The 19,219-nt window shown below is 53.5% G+C and overlaps 8 protein-coding genes across 9 annotated transcripts; 4 read left to right on the forward strand and 4 right to left on the reverse strand.

Moving 5' to 3' along the window:
* Nucleotides 1-405: 405 nt before the first annotated feature.
* On the reverse strand, nt 406-2,637 carry H310_14844 (2-isopropylmalate synthase). The gene has a single exon (XM_008882785.1). It carries the CDS (start codon nt 2,619-2,621, stop codon nt 846-848), a length of 1,776 nt encoding a protein of 591 aa, XP_008881007.1. The 5' UTR covers nt 2,622-2,637; the 3' UTR covers nt 406-845.
* A 1,107-nt stretch (nt 2,638-3,744) lies between these two features.
* H310_14845 (hypothetical protein) lies at nt 3,745-4,991 on the forward strand (the record flags this gene model as incomplete). Its single annotated transcript, XM_008882786.1, has 3 exons — nt 3,745-4,076; nt 4,126-4,485; nt 4,599-4,991. Coding segments are annotated over 3 exons (1,028 nt in total), but the record flags the coding sequence as incomplete, so codon positions are not given.
* A 1,417-nt stretch (nt 4,992-6,408) lies between these two features.
* On the reverse strand, nt 6,409-7,550 carry H310_14846 (hypothetical protein). Its single transcript, XM_008882787.1, has one exon. It carries the CDS (start codon nt 7,517-7,519, stop codon nt 6,773-6,775), a length of 747 nt encoding a protein of 248 aa, XP_008881009.1. The 5' UTR covers nt 7,520-7,550; the 3' UTR covers nt 6,409-6,772.
* A 451-nt stretch (nt 7,551-8,001) lies between these two features.
* H310_14847 (hypothetical protein) lies at nt 8,002-8,759 on the reverse strand (the record flags this gene model as incomplete). Its single annotated transcript, XM_008882788.1, has 2 exons — nt 8,002-8,325; nt 8,352-8,759. 2 exons carry the CDS (start codon nt 8,757-8,759, stop codon nt 8,002-8,004), a joined length of 732 nt encoding a protein of 243 aa, XP_008881010.1.
* Nucleotides 8,760-10,264: 1,505 nt separating this feature from the next.
* H310_14848 (hypothetical protein) lies at nt 10,265-11,156 on the forward strand. Its single transcript, XM_008882789.1, has 2 exons — nt 10,265-10,726; nt 10,772-11,156. Exons 1-2 carry the CDS (start codon nt 10,271-10,273, stop codon nt 11,057-11,059), a joined length of 744 nt encoding a protein of 247 aa, XP_008881011.1. The 5' UTR covers nt 10,265-10,270; the 3' UTR covers nt 11,060-11,156.
* Nucleotides 11,157-11,408: 252 nt separating this feature from the next.
* H310_14849 (hypothetical protein) lies at nt 11,409-12,174 on the reverse strand. The gene has a single exon (XM_008882790.1). It carries the CDS (start codon nt 12,147-12,149, stop codon nt 11,478-11,480), a length of 672 nt encoding a protein of 223 aa, XP_008881012.1. The 5' UTR covers nt 12,150-12,174; the 3' UTR covers nt 11,409-11,477.
* A 1,319-nt stretch (nt 12,175-13,493) lies between these two features.
* Nucleotides 13,494-16,047, forward strand: H310_14850. 2 transcript variants are annotated; one of them, XM_008882791.1, is made up of 8 exons: nt 13,495-13,734; nt 13,785-13,836; nt 13,893-13,985; nt 14,034-14,226; nt 14,284-14,669; nt 14,724-14,990; nt 15,040-15,118; nt 15,169-15,767. In XM_008882791.1, the coding sequence occupies exons 1-8, from the start codon at nt 13,505-13,507 to the stop codon at nt 15,441-15,443; spliced, it is 1,575 nt and encodes a 524-aa protein (XP_008881013.1). In that variant the 5' UTR covers nt 13,495-13,504; the 3' UTR covers nt 15,444-15,767. The 2 variants fall into 2 exon arrangements, with proteins under 2 accessions (XP_008881014.1, XP_008881013.1); XM_008882792.1 differs by having other exon boundaries at nt 13,494-13,734; nt 13,893-14,226; nt 15,169-16,047.
* Nucleotides 16,048-16,969: 922 nt separating this feature from the next.
* Nucleotides 16,970-19,134, forward strand: H310_14851 (hypothetical protein). Its single transcript, XM_008882793.1, has 7 exons — nt 16,970-17,329; nt 17,374-17,518; nt 17,566-17,758; nt 17,821-18,194; nt 18,251-18,517; nt 18,574-18,652; nt 18,707-19,134. The coding sequence occupies exons 1-7, from the start codon at nt 17,091-17,093 to the stop codon at nt 18,973-18,975; spliced, it is 1,566 nt and encodes a 521-aa protein (XP_008881015.1). The 5' UTR covers nt 16,970-17,090; the 3' UTR covers nt 18,976-19,134.
* Nucleotides 19,135-19,219: the final 85 nt, after the last annotated feature.

Consider the following 19,219-nt stretch of genomic DNA (forward strand, 5'->3'; position numbering starts at 1 on the left):
GCAAGCAGCATTATGAATTCCAGGATTTCTTCCAATAAAATGTTTTTGAATTTGATAACTTCAAAATTGTATGTTATTTTAAAAGATTCCTTCAAGTCCCTGCCAACATATGGAGAATTCAATGCTGTATGCACTACGATTCCAAGAAATTTGTCCGCATATTCCTACGTTTTCCGGATTATATGCGTTGCGACCAATGACTGATTTCCCGCCTCCATAACTTGGCAACAAAATCGATCTGGAAAGCTCAAAACACAGCCAATCAAAGCTGAGATCATGCGCTTTCTTGTAAGCCAATTAGATAGCCTCAACTCGATGTATTAGAAAAATGCCGCCAATCAGAAGAAGTATCTGACTCTTTTTGTGGACCAGTAGTATAATTTCGCCGTATAATTTCCCGTGCGGCTTTTTACGATTTGGTTGCAACCCTGGGCGGCTTCCTCTCCAGTTCATGGTACGGCAGGCGACACAGTGTCACAAGTGGCGCTGCGCCTTCTGTCTCCCCCCACTTCGATCCCACCAACAACAAATCGCACGTGCGAGATGAGCGAAGGCTTCACTTTGCTTCGTTGACAGCCTGACGTCGTACGAACACTTCACAAACCAGTTCATGGCATCCATGTCGTCCGCAAGTGCCGCGCTCGATCACAGCACCACAAGAGTATTCAACAATGTCGTCCTCGCCTCCGCTCGGTGCAACAAATGTCGCTGCCAATCGCTGGACAAACGCATCGGCCACATCACTACGACCACGAAATCCTGTACGACCTCTCTTCATCTCGACCAGTTCCCGCAACAAATGCGCTCCTTGTTGGGTGAATTGCCACACAACAACGAAAATTTTCTTACATGGTGGCGATCATACCCTGGCCTTCGACCATCGGCAAAGCAGAATCGGCGGCTATTCGTTTGGCTTCTTGTCGCTTTTGCGCTTGTTCACGAGCACCAAGCACTCGGTTCACAGCATTCACGTACGCAGTAGCAGACGCGACCAAGATGTCGGTGTTCGCACCGTGGCCAACATACTGCCGTCGTCGGCTCATGCCAGTCTGAGGGTTCAACCCATCGGCGGCTTGGTTTGTATCAAACTCACTCACACGAACCGTGACTTCGCCGAGGGCGCCCGTGCCGTCCGTGATGCTTTCGACCGTGTACTCGTTGAGCTTGAGTTCGCCGCACCTGGTTGCACGGGCAATGGCGGAAAACATGGCGTCGATGGGGCCGCTGCCCATGGCCGCCTCCGACACCTCCGACCCGTCCTTGAAGGTAACTGTGACGGTTGCTGTGGGTTTGACGAGGTTGCCGGCAGTCACGTGGACCGCGTCCAGCGTCCAGTAGATCTCGGGCTTGAACAAATCGTCGTTCACGATCGCTTCCATGTCGGCGTCAGTGACACACTTCTTTTCATCCGCCAACACTTTGAACTTTTCAACGAAATGGTCGAGCTGTTCCGTCGTCAAGTCTGCATATCCGAGCTCGGCCAGGCGCTTGCTGTACGCGTGGCGCCCCGAGTGCTTGCCGAGCACCATGCGATTCTCCGTGAGACCGACAGATTCGGGCAGCATGATCTCGTACGTGGCTTGGTGTTTGAGCACGCCGTCCTGATGGATGCCGCTCTCGTGCGCGAACGCGTTGGCGCCCACAATCGCCTTGTTCGGCTGGATCGCAATGCCAGTGTAGTGGCTGACCATCCGGCTGCATTTCATGATGTGCGTCGATTCGATGTGCGACGCCACGGGGTACAAGTGCGGACGAGTCTTCAAAGTCATCACGAGCTCCTCAAGCGACGTATTCCCGGCGCGTTCGCCGATACCATTCATCGTGACTTCGGCCTGGCGCGCGCCGTTCAGCACACCCGCCAGCGTGTTGGCCGTCGCGAGCCCCAAGTCATTGTGGCAATGCGTTGAAAACACGGCCTTGTCCGCGCCACGTGTGTTCTTGATCAAGTAACCAATCAACGCACCGTACTCGTCAGGCACGGTGTATCCGACGGTGTCGGGGATGTTGAGCGTTGTCGCGCCAGCCGCAATCACTTCGGCAAGCACATCGCAGAGGAAGTCCGGATCGCTCCGTCCAGCGTCTTCGGGCGAAAACTCCACTTGTGGACTCAACGACGCGGCAAATTGCACTGCCTCGACGGCACGACGAATGCATTCGTCTCGTGAGATCTTGAGCTTGTACTTGAGGTGGATGTCGGACGTGGCAAGGAACAGATGAATGCGGTGGTTCGGTGCGTGCTTGACAGCGTCGTAGCACCGCTGAATGTCCTTCGCCGTCGCGCGTGCCAACCCACAAATCGTCATAAAGTCTGGGTTCGAAGGACGAGACAGCGGCCCGATTTCTTGGGCGATCGCGGACACCGCGTCAAAGTCACCTGGAGACGCGATCGGGAACCCCGCTTCGCACACGTCAACGCCCATCCCGTGGAGGCCTTTGGCAATGTGCAGTTTTTCCTTGAAGCTCATCGTGGCGCCAGGGGACTGTTCGCCGTCGCGCAGGGTCGTGTCAAAGATGATCAAACGCTCCTTGTCTTGCGGGATGGCAGTGGTGGACGAGAAGGTGCGACGGGGTGCCTTGGACGCAGCCACACGGTGGGAAGCTCGTCGGGCGGCGGTCAACATCTTGGCTGCGCTCGCAATATGTGAAAATGGAAACATGTCCAAGGATCGCACATTCGTGGACCAACACGAATGGTTGCACAAACAGAATTCCCCTCTTTCATGCACATCAGCCAATCAGCATACAGGAATTTCCCCGATGCTGGGATACTCAACAATTGGATTCAAAATTTCCCTTAAAACGTATCTCATTTGTTTGGCCAAACGCTTTGTAGGGTAAAAATGCACCAATCCGATTGCACCAACATCACATCGTGTCAAGCTCAAGTCGCTCGGAGATGAGTTGGCGGTAAGGTGTTGAATTGCGTATATTCTAAAGGCTATATTTTCAGTAAAAATTCTATTTTGACTGCGTACCATTAGTAGCGATATTCAATCCATTGTCACTGTGATGTATTAGGATAATTTGCGCTTTGAAATGCTGAAATAGTGGTCTTACTTACAATATCCGCCACACTATGCTCCGCTGAAGCGTGGTTGTGAAAAATATAGATGGTCCTCCCACTGGACCATGACGAGCGCAACCTTGAAGTGGTCTCATCAAAAGGTATCCGTGCCAGTGCAGGCCAAACCTTGGGACAAGTAGCCCTAGATTTTGTTGGTGAAACGCGAATGCTCATGGTCTTGGATGGCATTTCGGGTATCTGAATGCAGCTCGTGGGCTTCGCCAACTCTAGCTACCGTTTTCCATCCTTTGTAGCCGCGAACGGGACGTGTGCATATCCACCATACCCACTCTCACTTGATCAGGTTATGGCATGATACCATTGTCAGGCCTACGGCGTCAGCCTCATACTCATGCTCTTGAAACGTATGTGCAGGTGGAAACCATTGAGCTGTGCCATGGTGCATGTGCTGGTTCGTTTGGACATTTGCTCCTATGCTCCCCCGTTCGTGAACAGGGCCAACGAGACACTATCTGGTGGACAAACACATTGACCGTGACCTCCACACAGACGTTCCCAGCATGTGCGCGCCGCGTACCGATGGCGTCTTTCGGCTGCGAGATGCCTGTCTGGTGTCATTCCGAATATTGTAACTGTCGATCCATCTATTTATATACTACTAGTAGTATATAATTCTCGTTACATACCGGATAAATATTTGTATCCGGAGATTGCATCTCCCATGCAAAACCGACCCATCACAGACAGGAACATGGTGGAGCTGCTGGGGTGGCCGTTCGGGCTGCTCCTAAGCTTCGTCGCATCCATTGTCGGCGTCGTGGGGAAGATTATGATCAAGCTGTCCTTTCGTCGGAGCATGGCTCAAGAGTCATCGGAAGCTCGGTGCTGGTGGGGTGGCGGCATGGTCTTGATCGTGGTGGTAAATCCTGCACTTTGCATCGCCGCGTACAAGTTTGCGCCGCAGTCGCTCCTGGCGCCCATGGGTGGCATGTGCATCGTGTGGAATTCTGTTTTGTCTCCATATATTCTAAACGAAACACTGCGAACCCGGGTAGGTCGTCGTGATGTTGTTGCATTTCGATGGTCTAACCCATCTCCAGGACTTGATTGGAGCCACCGTCATCTTTCTTGGCTGTGTCGTTGTCGGAGGTGTTGGCAGCCATCAAACGCACGACATTCCCGTCGACGAACTGGCGTCCCACTTTACCTCCGCTTCATTCCTCACGTACATCATAACGTACGTCGTCTTGATGATGGGTTTGTTGCGTTGCGCCGCTCCCGCCTTCTTCCAAGCATGGGGGTATCGCTCCCGCTGCGGCGAAGGGAGCTCCTCGGACACTGCAGAAGCCCCGCACAAAACGACTTGCTGCCGAGTTAGTCTCGCATCTATGGCTGGCAGTATCAGCGGTCAGCTCTTCTGCATGTGTGCGCTGTTGCGGCTCACGCACAATGATCCACGGGTACACATCCAGTCCGTTTCGGTCATTTGGAGTCGTATGGGTTGGTCAGGACATGCCGCGTTCGGCTTGATTGGCGGTCTGCTATAACGGAATGCTGACTCGTATTGATGTAGGTGGTGTTCATGACGCCTTTGGTGTATGGTGTCGCCCTGGCGGCCGTCGGCTTTGCCGTGTCCGGACTGTACCTGATGAACATGGCGCTGCATCTGTACGAGGCGTTGTTCGTGATTTACATTTACGAAGCAACGCTCATGATGGGTGGCGCTGTCTCGGGCATTTGTTTCTTTGGCGATATGAAGGACCTGAGCATGTGGCACTGGATCGTGTACGGAGCTGGCATTGGGCTTATCCTGACTGGGATCGTCGTGCTGTCGACTGGGGATCGGGCGCGATCCGAAGACGACTCCTCCATCGATGATCTGCACGCCGTCAAGCAGACCCTGCTATAACCAGTCGTCCCAACTAACTTGCTAAGCATATCCATGTACTCTATGGCTGAACCAACGAACCGCTCTTATACTACAGCGACATGTTGCTGTGTATCCGGGCCCGATCGATCAAGCTCAGCGGTGAGTTTCGTGATCGAGTACAGACTCCTCCATCCCGTTCAAAACGCGAGATGCGCTCTCCCAAAGTACTCGCGCGGCGCCTACAGAGTCCATGGAACTGTCATCTAGTTCGTCGTGTAGAGGCAACGGGCTGCTCGGTGGGAATCGCCAGCAGCGGGGACGACCCAAGTAGCGAAGCCTGTGCTCCAGAGTCATGTGCAGTTTGCCTTGGATCCCAAGAGAAACCATTACTTCGTTTCCAGTATTTTCGGGTGGAATCGATCGAGTGGGGACTATGATGATGGAGCTTGGGCGGCGATTGAGACATCCCTTTGAATGTTATAGTCGGGGCCGCGGATAGTTTGTTCGAATATAGTGGTTGTCTTTCGCCGTGTCCTGTGCAACCTAGAGCAGGGAAATGTCGGCCAACAACGTGTGCGATTTATCATGCGTCGCCTGGAGCGCCTCCTAATGGAAAAGCACTGGAACGAGGTTGGTGGCGGCGACGCAGACATAAGTACAAACGATCCGTCCTTGGAAAGGTCGTGGCGACGTCGGCTCGGCCCAGTGTCTCCGGGTCCATCCAGTGAGGTCAAAGTCGCTCGTCCGTCTATCGAGTTATGAGCTCGGGCGAGCCATAGACATCGGCGATTCTCTAGACGAGATGCATCGACCTCACGCGGCCCACCACAGAAAATGGTGCAGTGGTAAGTCGATTTCAACGTGAAAATGGTGAAGTGGTAAGTCGATTTCAACGTGTCGTCCGGTGTCCCAGTGGTCTATGGCCGAATGTGGCATCCAAGTACTTGCCAGTACGTGCCGTGGTGGCTCAAACGGGGAACGGTGCCGTACTGGTCCCTTGGTGGCCCTACGGCGAAGGTTGAATGCGTCGACGTCAAGACGACCTCATTGACTAGGGCTATTACTTCGAGGGCTGTCCACAGCGTGCGGTGGGCATATGAACACACGGCACAGGAGTGCAACTTGCATAGAAGTTGGGTGAAGGTATCGTCAGGGTCATGTCATCCATGGTCGCGTACGAATTCTTGTTGCGATGGCGGTCGGTCATGATGGAAATTCTTCTGAAATGAAATCTACCGGTCTCTTAGCATGTAAGTGGAATCCACAGGAACGATATCAGGAGCATTCGCAGGACGTGCTACGACCTCCTCCGCATAGTGCCGTCCAACAGCTAGGGGCCAATGTACAGCACCGTCGATGGTGCAGTGATCGAACAGGGGACGGCCACCCACGCCGTCGTTCTCGCAGCGTTCAGCTCATTGCTTGCCCCCCCCCGCATTCCTTTCCATGCTCCGCGCCAAGGGAATGTTGTGAGGTGTGCACAGATAGCAGCGTCACGATGCTGTCACCTCGGTGGACGTTACGAAGACAGCTTGTTATAGGAATTTTCTACCGTGCATAGGATGATCGAGAAAACGCACTGCCGTGTCATAGCCCGAAAATAAGGGTCCGACAGAGTTGTGTTACCGACGGAGTTTGTACTTCTGAGTGCCTTTTGAGCAGACAAGAGACTTCACTCGAAGCCACCCTCAAACTTGGTTGTGTAGTTGATACGTGCAGGACATAAATGCATCGCCTCGAGCTCCATGGCATTGTGTCAAGGGGATGTTGGGCTCACTCAATCTTGCCACCTTGTGTCACCGAGCGCCTGACGTATCAAGAAAGGTGGGTGGCATCCATCGGTGCTGTGGAATACAATCCGGTGGTACATAACAAATTTATGGCGTGGGATTGAAATGGGGCGCGAACTGCTGGATATGGTACTCGGGCACGCGAATCGTTTGCTGGAACGCCTTGCGGGACTTTGCAGCGTCGAATGCGGCCTTCAGGGTCGGGTAGTCGGCCAAAAAGTCGAGTTGCCGATAGTGACCAAGGAGGATCTCAAGGCGGTAGAAGAACGGAAACAAGTTGATTTCGGCGCTGCTCAAGTCGGCGCCAAGCAGGTACGGGCCGTGTTCACTGTATGCTTTGGCGTTGACGGTGAAAATGGTTTCGACCACCTGGAGGTTTTCTTTGCCTTCAACTTTTGCCTTTTCGTCTCCCGTGCGGAGGTACTGATACCAAGGAAGCGCGTCGAACTTGGCGATAACGAGTTGCGCCACCGTTGAAGCCTGGACGTCGTCCTTACGTTGCAATCGGCCATTGTTGTACTTGGCGTCCAAGCAATTTGCCACAATCGCCGACTCGTACACAGGAAATCCATTGTCCAGGAGGAACGGCACCGTTTCGAATCGATTAAACTTCTGGCCGTAGCTGTCAGGCTGGTTGGCTAACGACACTTCGACGACTCTGCATGGAGCGTTCACTTCCAGCGCCGTCCAAAGCGCTCGCTGGGCATACGGACAGTTGATGTTGCTAAAGAGGTAGAGATTGGGCGACTTGTGGAGGGCATCCAGTTGTTCATCCGAGAGCGACGCGTAGTCCACCCATGGGTACGTAGGGATGTGGTCCGTGGAACAGGCCATGGGGAAGGGGTGTTGGCGGAACGATGCAAATGCAAAATTGCTGCATGGCATGACTTTGGGAAGACCAAGTTGGTTTGATGCAGCGTCAAGACGGATTGTGATTGGCGGATGTTTAGCCAATCAAAGGCTTGGCCCGGCCTACATATTTTTTTACGAGAGCGGACGATTCGCTAGACCATTGGAGGCATAAAGACGTTGGAAAAGCAAGCATGAGAGGTGGACATGAGGGCCAACACGCCCGACGTGGGATGTCTTTGGCATGCTGAGCTCTGTAGTTGAGCGGAGTTTGCCAGGTGGACGAAGTGCAGGATGGCATAGAGTCGACAAATAACCGAGTGGACTGGTTGTTGCCTGGTTGGCCAAGTGGGCGTCCATGGACTGTCGTCCGTTCGATGAGTCTATGGCTACCTGGAAGCATTTTGGTGGGTATGTGGCGACATGATGGACTTGACGGGGGAGCGAACACTGGTCAATGAAGTGTATTACGAATCGGCGGGAGGCGCAGGGTTGACATAAGTAGAGTACGCATCAATGTAATACTGCGGCTCTCGGACCGTTTGTTGAAAGGCCGGGCGACCCACGGCAGCGGCCAACGCGGCCTTCAAGTGCGGGATATCGGTGAACACGTCCACCTTGTGATAGTGGGTCAAGAGCACGTCGAAGCGAAAGAAGAAAGGGACAAGGTTGATTTCTGCACTGCTCAGGTTGGCCCCGAGCAAGTACGGACCTTGGTCGCGGTATGCCTTGGCGTGGTTGGTGTAAATCGTCTCGAGTTCCGCGAGGATTTCGCGAACTTCGGCTTCCGCCTTGCGTCGCCCGTGCGGAGGAACACGTAGAACGGTTTGGCTTCAAATTTAGCGACGGCAAGCTGCGCCAGCGACGCAGCCTGGGGGTCGTTGGAGCGGTGCAACTCGCCATTGTTAAACTTGAAGTCCAAATACTGCGCGATTATCGCCGACTCGTAGACAGCGAAACCATTGTCCAACAAATACGGCACCGTGCCGTATCGGTTAAACATTTCGCTATACGACGCAGGTTTGCTCTTGAGCGACACTTCAACTACGTGAAATGGCGCGTTGATTTCCACCGCGGTCCACAACGCGCGATGGCCAAAGGGGCACACGATGTTGTTGAACAGGTATACGGTGCCGTCGTTGGACGGGTCATGGTACGCAGCCAGTTTCTCAGCCGACATCGAAGCGTAGTCGACCGATGGGTACGAGGGGACAAAGTCAGGCATGGTTGCTTGGACTTGCTTCTGCAGGGAAGGTTGTGGAATGGCATCGGGGCAGCCAACACACTCGTCCAAATTAGTTTTGGATGGCAAAGCATCGCTGTGATTGGTGGATAAAACTCATGTGGCCAAGTAGAGCAATTGGATTGGCTACTTGTTGGCCAATGGCATCACGAGGATCAGTACAGCTTTCACGGCAAGCAAGAATTAATTGCCTACGCATGCAGATTGCCGTGAAAGAGAAAGTGATTTCGAGACGCCATGCCCGCCCTTTCACGACTGGACAGAGAGCGAGGCACTGCCTTGGTTGTTAAGCGCGCCTTCACGCACAGTGAGTTGGAAACCTGGGCGAGCTCATGGCGATGAGCGCGCTTTGGAACAGTGGAGAGTAGGCCAGAGAGTTGTAATGCTTGGAGTGCGCCAGGAGATCGACTTCTCGGCCACATGGAGCACATCGCCGAGCAAGAATGGTCCATTGCCGGGATGGGCGCTGGCGCTAACGCTGTAGAGGCGCTCGAGGGTAGTCAGGCGCGCTTGCACAGCGTGGTCATTCCAGCCCGACGAATCGTTCCAAGCATGAACGTGTACCTCATCTCTCTCAAGTTGCAATGGCACTGCTGTCGAACGTAGAGATTGCCGCCAGCGACTCATCCTCCAGCAGGCTGAGATGATGCAGATTGCTGTGGCCAAATGTGGAGCCGACTCGAACACTTGGAAACGGTGTCGACAAAGCATGGAACTGCGCCATGGGAGTGGAGGACGGTGCGTACCGCTCGGGGCTGTACGTCATGTCGATTTCATTGACGTTATCGAAGGCAGTGTCAACTTCGACGACAGTCCACATGGCGCGAAGTACGAATGGACACATCGCTATTGAACCAGCGACCTTTTCCGTCGGGTATCAGGGCCTGTTTCACTTGGTCGCCGTGACGGATTAATGTGATTGTAAATGAACGCGGCAAGACAATGGAGGCGGGGCGTGCCGCGGTCGTTGAGCCTGCAACACACTCGATCGGTCACTTCCGAAAATGTGTACTGTTGTGCGCTGGTGCTCCCTAACACGGTTCAACAGTTGGACAGTCTTGCACTCTTACCATATTTTTGACTGCTCTAAATGATGAGTCGCGCCTAAAATGACATGGTGTATCTCAGCGTCTGAAGGTGTAGTAGCACCAGTGCGTGGGTTGACGTTTGTTGCAGGCACTCACCCCATACAGTTGCTTCCAGCATTAAAACGTTAAAAAGGGTACACTAAATCTGCTCCTTGCATTTACAGCAAGGAAGTCCTCGCGGCGTCGGCGCATCGTTTGAAACCCACTCGATGTTTGCTGACATCTTCGGTCACCACAACCCCGAAACGCCGTCCTTGACCATCATTCCTTGCACACATACATTCAAGAAAATGCTTCGTACCATGGAAATATCAAGTGGCAATGGTTCGTTCTCACTGGTGGAACGGGGACAAATTATTAGTTTTCAGAGGTATGTCCATGTTCTCTGCACATTGGAATTGAACGATGAGTGGAAAAGGCGATGCCGCGGCCAAGAAGGCCAAGTCGTCGAAGCGCAACTCGCTCAAGGGCGGGAACCGCAAGTTTGTCACGAGTGCGGAGGAACTTGAAGCGCGAAATGTTGTGGAGGAAGTGCGGCAAGAGAAGCGCCGTGTCCGACGAGATGATGGCGATTCGGGAGACGACGATGAGGACGACGACGACGATGGCGTTATGTTTGACCGTGCCGTGGAAGAAAAGGAAGAAGAGCTTGAAGAAAAGAGAGTGTCAAAGCCTAAAGGCGTTGCCGGTATCATCCAGGTGCAGAACCCCAACTTTGCACCTGCCTCCAACAAGGCCATCAAGGCCAAGGATATCGACCCAAATGCTGAAGCACAACCGCTGACCCGACGAGAACGTGAAACGCTTGAGAAGGAAGCAAAGGCTGCCAACTATATGAAGCGCCACTTGGCTGGCCAAACCGTACGCTTCGTGGGCGATGCCTCGGTATTGACACTTTTGCATTAGGACGAGGCTAAGCGCGACATTCGCCGATTGGAAGAAGTCAAGAAGCGTCGCGAAGAGGCCGCCCTTCGCAAAAAGCAAGAAGAAGAAGCTGCTGCAGAACTGGCGAAGAAGGCCGCTAAGATGACGGTGAAGGGCGGCGACGAAGAGGCTTTGGATGCGCGTGCCATCAAGGCCCTCAAACCGAACGTGCTCAAGGACTACCTTAAAGAGCGGGGCTTGTCGATCCAAGGCCAGAAAGCCGATCTCATCCAACGCCTCATCGACTACGAGAATGAAAAGTCGTTGTAACGTTATCCAAGCGCATCTTCCTGGCGCATCCAGGTCACTCTTAGCTCGACCTGTCATCGAGGCCAGTGCTGTATGGAAGCGTGGCAATTTGTTTGCAGTGCGCGATGGAAAACGCAGTCGAGTGAAAGGTTGAGCTTGAGAGAGGCGGGCAGCTCGGTGTCGGAGAATCGTGCATGCACCAATGCAGGCAACTCGTATTCCTGACAGACACAGCATGGCCGGGGTGCTACCATCCGATGGAGGAAGCAGGCGCTGGTCATTCGCTACTGGACAAACAGCGCAGTTTAAGGCCGTTCCGTGCACCTCCAGTGTTCAGCCGTAGAGTTGCGGTGGAAACCATGCCTCCCAATGGAAGTAAGGATGCGTAAAGTTTCATCAAGATCGATGTAGATGCGCTCAATGTTTTATTGTGTGAAAATCAGTCGTAGTCGTCGTCGTCGCTGTTGTAATCAAAGACAGATTGCTTGATAGGACCCGCGGGCTTGGGCGCGTCCACACCAGTGTCTGTGACGCTCTCTGGCGGCGACCCGTCAAACTTGAGCACGTTCTTGGTCGAGAGAAAGTACGCGAGGAAGTGGGTGCTAAACGCATCGGTGCCGCCGAGTTCATCGAGCCCTTGGAGCATGTGCACGACGCTCTTGTTCTTGATGAGAGCAACACACGGAATCATCCAAATCCCGAGTTTCTGGACAAGGTAGTCGGCTTTTTCAGCATTCATGCGGCAAAAGCGGGTCTCCAAGTGCGACTCGGCCAGAGTCGTCAGATGCTTGTCCATGATGGGGCAGTATGCGTTCGTGGCGTTGTAGAAATGCAAGACGACGCATTCGCTTTCCTTGATCACGTCAAAGAACTCTTGCTGGTTCGACAGCTCTGAGTATGTTCCGTGACCTGCGTTCTTCCATGCCTGCTTCTGCATCGCAGCTGCCTTCATGGCGCGCAACCGGCGCTCACGCAGCTTGTCCATGTCGTCCTCCTCAATCCTTTCGAGCTGTTTGATCTCTGCATCAAGCCTTTCTTCTTGTGCTTGAAGCGACTCCAGCACTTGGTTTCCCACAGCGTCGAGGAGCTGCTGCTGCACCTGCGCATTCATCGGCGCGTCGATGGTCGAAATCTAGAATTACAAGAAGTGGCCTCAAACTATCCGGAAAATTCCTAGGAATTTTGCAATACGAAAACTTTATGTCGAAAAAAAAATCGGAAAATATGTGAGGATAAATATATCCACCGATAAGCAGCAGTCGACCACCGCCATCTTGGTCTTGAAGTCATCTCTGCGCGACGTACTTCGATGGCGCCAGGTTTGAGATGTTTGACGAGAACCATACGTGATGAATTAGACTCCTGTGCGAGTTGAGCCGTCGGACTGGTCGATAGCGCTCCTTGTCCCGAGTCGGCAGCACTGGCTAGACTGGACAACTCGAACGAGAGCAATGCTCTAACTGGATCCATTCAAGCAAAGCATCTGCCGTCGAAACGCTCTTTGCTTTTGTTGCACGTGTCTCCTTGATTCCCGCGCCTCGACATGTTCGAATGCTTGGTCGCGCCATTGTGTCATGTCAGCACACCACGACGACCGTGCCGTCGCGAGCGCTTCCGCCTTGCCTTCGAGTCCAACTGACCTCAGCTGACATGTCGTTGGGATGCTCGAACTCCACAGACTCGTCGTGCTCGTGGCACTCGCGTCGGTCGTCCGCGCGCGCTTCACATGTTCTTCCATCGTTTAATGTATAAGTGAAAAAATGCACTCGGTATCCCGAACGACAATACACGTCGTTGATTGGCCCATTTTCCGCGCGAATCGTCCCGACCCGCCCAAGGCGCTGGCGTAGAACGGCGGGCGCGAGACGGAAGCGGCAGGGGGGAAGCTCAGTCATCCTTGACACGTGCACGATGCAACAGATTCGCCGTGCACGCAGTCCAGGGGCGTCGTTGTGTACAGTTACCCCCAGAACGAAATGTCGCTCCCACTTAATACGACTTGGCCGCCTCAGCACCCTCCTTACTGGCGTTCTACAAAGGGGACACCGTTGCATGGGCGAATACGATTCGTATTGGGGCTGGAACTCATCGTGGGTTTTGTGACGTCTTAACTGGCCGCCACAAGATACCCAGCGCAAAACACACGATGTCATGTACTCGCATCCTCCCGAGATGCCTTGCACGAAGGTCCTGGGCATTCATGCATGCCACACTGCCAGCCAGCACGTGGTTAGGTAGCACCGGTGCCTCCGTGGCAAACTCTGTCGCGAGGTACGCATGCAGCTAGGACAGTGTATACGGCGCCAGCCTGTCGTACTCATCATGGACATTGGGATGTTGCCGGCGGCAACGTAAACGTCCCGTTGACTTGTTTTCACTATACCCATGATTACGATGCATCCCGACCAACATTCCGTCCCGTTGTCGGCGCGACGTTTCACCCAGTTTTGAATTTCCTCGCTCGCGATGACCAACTTGCTTTCGACGGCGATCAATTACCCGACCGTTGTCGGCGTATTCGGGCTCATGTCGTTCGTGGGTGGCCTTCTCGTCTACCTCTTCTCGATCAAGCCGGCTTTGAGCCCGCTGAACGCGATCCCTGGCCCCAAATCGTCGCACTGGTTGTTTGGTTCGCTCAAGGAAATCATTGATACGAAGTGGAGCAAAGGACACTTCCCGGAGCCTGCCCTCTCCTGGTACGAACAGTCGATCAAAGTTGTACCATTGACTCGATTGTGTTGAAAAGGGTCAAAAAGTTTGGCGGTGCGGTGCATTACCGAGCGTTCCTCAACCATCGGGTACGTCGTTGCGCAGGCATCTACGGGGGATTGTAGAGTCACGTTCGTCTGTGTAGGTACTCATCACCGACCCCGACGCACTCAAGCACGTGTTCAACACGAACGCTGACAATTACCCCCGCTCCAAGGAGACCCGCACGTTTCTTCGTGTGTGTCGGCTGACCGCGTCCCAAAGGTATACTCATCGAAACTCGTAGGATCTAATCGGAGGCGACGGATTGCTGAGCTCGGAGGGCGCGTCCCATACCCACATGCGCAAGATGTTGATGCCACATTTTGGATTTGCCAAAGTACGACAATTCATCGACATCTTTGCGCTGCAAACGCAAAACCTCAGCGCGCAACTCGATCCGGTCGTCGACACGAACACCCCTGTGGACATGCACGACTGTACGTTCTGCACAATTGGACGCATGAACGTAGTCCTTATTCCCTTCTTCCTTGCAGTATTCACGAAGCTGACGCTGGACATCATCGGTCTGTCAGCGTTTGGGTACAACTTTGGGTCGCTCACCAACCAGAACGAGCGAGTGATGGCGGCGTACAAGATGATGAACCAGCCGCCGTCGCTCTTTTATGGCCTTGGACGGATCTACTTGCCCTTCTTTGATCAGCTGCCACTGAAAGCGATTCAACAGCGCAAGGAGGCCAAGCGCATGTTGTTTCAAACGGTTGATGACGTCATATCTGCCAAACTGAAAGCTCCACGATCCGCCGCCGACGCGACCGACCTTGTCGACCTCATGTTGGACGAAGAATCCCAAACGGACCACAAGATCACCGCCGAGGAAGCGCGCACACACGTCATGACGTTCCTGACCGCGGGCCACGAGGTCGAATCGGAGATTCCGTCTTGTTGTTCGATGGCTAAGACTGTGCACGTATAGACAACAAGCAGTACGCTGTGCTGGGTCTTTGCCATGTTTACCAAGCACCCTGACATGGAAGCCAAGGCTCGCGCCGAGTGCCGCGCAGTCGTGGCTGCCCACAACGGCAAGATCGAATGGAAAGTTCTCGGAGATCTAAAGTACGTCACGGCGTTCATCCAAGAAACGCTGCGGCTGTACCCAACGATTGCAAACTTGGCCACCCGCGACACCTTGCGCGATGACTTTTTGCCCATGGTCCGAGGCAAGCCCCACTTTGTGCCCAAGGTACACTTGGACGCTGGAAACTGCACCGTGTTGAACGTTTTTCGTGTAGGGCACGACGATTTCTGTCAACACGGGGGCGCTGCATCGCAACCCTACGTACTGGAGCCGTCCCGACGAGTTCATTCCCGGTGCTGAGCACGTTTCGAACCCCCACGTTGCTCATGTTATGGTCATGTAGAGCGGTTCATGGAAGGGTCGGACGTGTTTGCCGCGGACAAAGCATTGCGCCATGGCCAAGGCAACACGTACTATTACATGCCGTTCAGCGCTGGCGCGAAAAACTGCATCGGGATGCGGTTCGCGACAGCAGAATTGCAAGTCGTCGTGTCAAACTTGCTGCTCAACTATTCATTCCACGTGACCGACGCCGCAGACTTGAACCCAAAGCAGGAAAGTGTGTCGATCAAGCCCGTCAACTTGGTCATGACGGTCCACAAGGCGCCGACCGTGTAGATCCGACGCATCGACTGCGTCCCCGTCGAATCATGCTTATTTCTTTTGTTATGATGGCTCGTCCAACGGGACTCGAGGCAGAGCAACCAGGAACTCGCATCGCAAAGATCGCCTGGACGAGAAAGATCGACGTCATGGCTCGTTTCGTCAGTTTGAAGTAGCGGTCGAATCGTCGTACGTCAAACTTTAGCATCACGTCCCGTTCCCCCCGGCTTGCACGAGTCAAAGTCGAAATCCATACCATCCGAGCATCAAATGTACAAACAAAAGAAATTGTACATGAAGGAGACACAGATCCCCTTGGGCGTCGGGGATGCTTGTCGCCAAGTTTCGGCACTGGGCGTCCCCAAGTGTGCCCCGTGTGGCAGCGCACCATTCTCACGATGTTGGCAAGAAAATATCTCGCACAATGTGCTCTCTCCACCATCGAAGTCTTGACGAATCCTCAAGGGATGCAATCGCAATCGGATTTATCCCGCGATGGACTCGAGAAACATTCGTTTTTGACAACATTCGCGTCGTCCCCTCCGGTCCTCACGGATCGCGAGATATGTCTGAGTGAGGATTGTTCGATGCAATCTAATGAATGAATATGCTCTTGACATCTTTGGTCTGTCAACGTACAACGTACATTTCCTTGAAAGTTGCATATAAAATGCAAATAATGGACCCCAACATGAGCACTCTGCGTGCGGATGCATGTGGCTTGAGAAAAGCTTGCCGTCGCAAGTATTTTGAAGTTTGTATACATTGAGGCGCACCCATGACCGCAATCGCCAGACCATCGTGGGTGCTGGAACCCAATCAAATGCGACATGAATCCACAACCAGCTCTCAGAAAATATGCTGTTTTTCACCTTGATCACAACAGAAGTGGTTCCAATTGAAGTGACCAGACCTCCACAGGTCGCAAACACTGACAGCCCGAGGATGCATCCACAGATAAGCTAGCAAAAGGTGAGGTGGCCTTGTCCGATCGTTGTGTGCGAGGAGTGAAGGATTCGCATGGGGTCCCCATCACGACAATGTGACACGTTTCTGCAATTGAGAAGGGACAAGCGACTGCAGAGAAGTTGGCTGCCGAGTTCCCAAATCGTGTGATGCCCATACATTCATCCATACATTTTCTATTCAAGAAGGAGGTTGGAGGTAACCGTACCACTTCAGCGCTGGGAATCTCGCGGAATTGCGTTGTCCAAAGATTCAGCACCACGCCCAGGATTTCATGGTTCGTTCGATCGTTTTGAGTCTCTTTTTGAACGAAAACACAATAGACCTCCAAGCGCCACAACAGGAGCTGAACATTTGGATTAAACTGTGTCTCAGTGCGGACGGCGCCCGTGAGGGGTCGTTGGACGTAGTGTCTTATCATCCAATCAGATAGCTCCACTCAAATGGATATGATTATATGGACTGAGCCTAGTGTGATCCAATCAGAGGTCATTTCTCGGTCATTATATTTGGCCAATTATAGGCTAAGATGCTCTTTTGCTTTCAATTTTGTGGAATATTTCCTGATCAGGCGGTTCATGGGACAACGCTAGCGAGATTTTCTCGAGTTCACTCGCTTGTTGTCGCGCACGAGGTAGTTGATCGTCTTGGGTCAAGTCCTCCTTTTGCAAGGCAAAGTCCACTCGAGCACCCGCCATGCAAATCTCCCAGATCCTGATCGACCTTGCCGTGGCAAACCCTGTGATATACGGCCTTGTCATCGCTCTGCCCGTCGTGGGCGGGATGGTAGCGCACTACCTCTTCTTCAATACACGGTTCGACGCGCTGAAAGCCATTCCTGGACCTAAGCCAACGCATTGGCTCTACGGATCCTTGAAGGAGATTATGGATACGAAGTGGAGCGATGGACACTACCCGGAGCCCGCCCTCTCTTGGTAACAACTTGCATTCGTTGCGCCATGGCTAAGGATTACGACAGGGTCAAAAAGTTTGGCGGCGCCGTGCATTTCCGCTATTCACTGGGCCATCGCGTCCTTCTCACCGACCCTGAAGCACTCAAACACGTATTCGTCACGAATGCAGACAACTACCCCCGCGACTTTGCTGTTCGGGGGAACCTTCGGGTACAGAGCGATTCAGTCGTGGGTGCATGACCTCCAACGACGGGTAGGACCTCACTGGAGGCGATGGCCTGCTCAGCACGGAGGGCGAGACCCACCACCATCAGCGCAAGATGCTGACTCCGCTCTTCACACATGCCAAGGTCAAGGAATTTATCAACATTTTTGCCGACCACACGCAGCACCTGGTCAGCCATTTGACGCCCGTTGTGGATGCTGGCACTCCCGTGGACATGCTGGAGAGTACGTAAATCTCTACTCACTCGGTCGTGAGATCAGCTTTGCAAAACCGTGGGGGGTTGTAGTGTTGACAAAGATGTCGCTCGACATCATCGGCGTCGCGGCGTTCGGCTACAAGTTTGGTTCGCTCAAGAACGAGAACGAACGGGTGATCGAGGCGTACAAAGTTATGAACGAACCCCACGACCTCCTTCACTTCGTCGGGGCCCTCCTCATTCCAGGCTTCCGCAGCTGGCCACTGCCTCGCCTGATTCGACGTCGCCAAGCAAAGCGAATGCTGTACGAGGCCGTCGACAACGTCATTGCGACCAAGTTGAAGACTCCCACGGCGCCGTCTGCGTCCAAGGATTTGCTAGACCTAATGCTCGACGGTGAGCACACCGTGTCGGCAGAGGAAGCTCGAACCCACGTCATGACGTTCATGTTGGCTGGCCACGAGGTACCAACTCATTTCACGATATGTACCTCGCTTGGTAATGTGGAATGCGATTGTAGACCACGAGTTGCACGTTGGCCTGGGTGCTCGCAATGCTGGCCACACACCCCACAGCCGAAGCGACGGTCCGAGCAGAGTGTCGCCAAGCTGCAGCCAAGCACGGCAAGACAATTGGATGGTCCGCGTTGGGCGAACTCAAATATGTGTTGGCTCTCATCCAAGAAACGTTGCGATTGTATCCCTCCGTCTCACTCTTGGCCCCTCGTTTGTGCATGCAAGACGATTTGCTGCCCATGGCCGACGGCAAGCCTTACCGTGTGCCAAAGGTTAGCATTGTCCCTGCACCACATGAACGAGTGGTTCTGAGGGATCATTCGATTAGGGCACCGTAACGACTGTGAACGTTGGGGCACTGCACCGCAACCCCAAGTATTGGACTCAGCCGAACGAGTTTATCTTGGGTACAGACTCCACCAAGATTGATGGACACGGGGAAATCTCAAGCTCTACGTTAGATCGGTTTGTCGACGGGTCGGCGACGTTTGCAGCGGACAAGGCATTGCGCGGGGGTCATGGCAATACGTATTATTACATGCCGTTTAGCACTGGTCCAAAGAACTGCATCGGAATGCGCTTCGCCATGGCGGAGTTGCAAGTCGTCGTGGCCAACCTCGTGCTCAACCACACTTTCAAGTTGACGCAAGACGCTAACATTAACCCCATGGCGGCTGGCATCACGATAAAGCCTGTCGCTCTGGCCATGACGATCGAGTCGGTCGCGTAGCTTATCTGCTTTTTCACGGTACTGTAGTTGTAGCCGGGCACACGCAGAGGAGGAGTAGGTAAAATGAAGAATGAATTGGCAGGGTTATGCTATCTAGCTCTGCTACGTGAATATGGAAAGTTAAGGCGACTCGTGGGGAGAGTCGGTAGCAACCTAGGCGACTTGTTGCGAGGTCGCCTGCAACCTTTGGATGGAGATCTTCAATGTCAATGAAGATCTTTGACATGTGTACGGATAACAGTAC

The sequence above is a fragment of the Aphanomyces invadans genome (genome assembly GCF_000520115.1).
Source record: "Aphanomyces invadans strain NJM9701 unplaced genomic scaffold supercont1.95, whole genome shotgun sequence".
In the NCBI taxonomy this organism is placed as follows: domain Eukaryota; phylum Oomycota; class Saprolegniomycetes; order Saprolegniales; family Verrucalvaceae; genus Aphanomyces; species Aphanomyces invadans.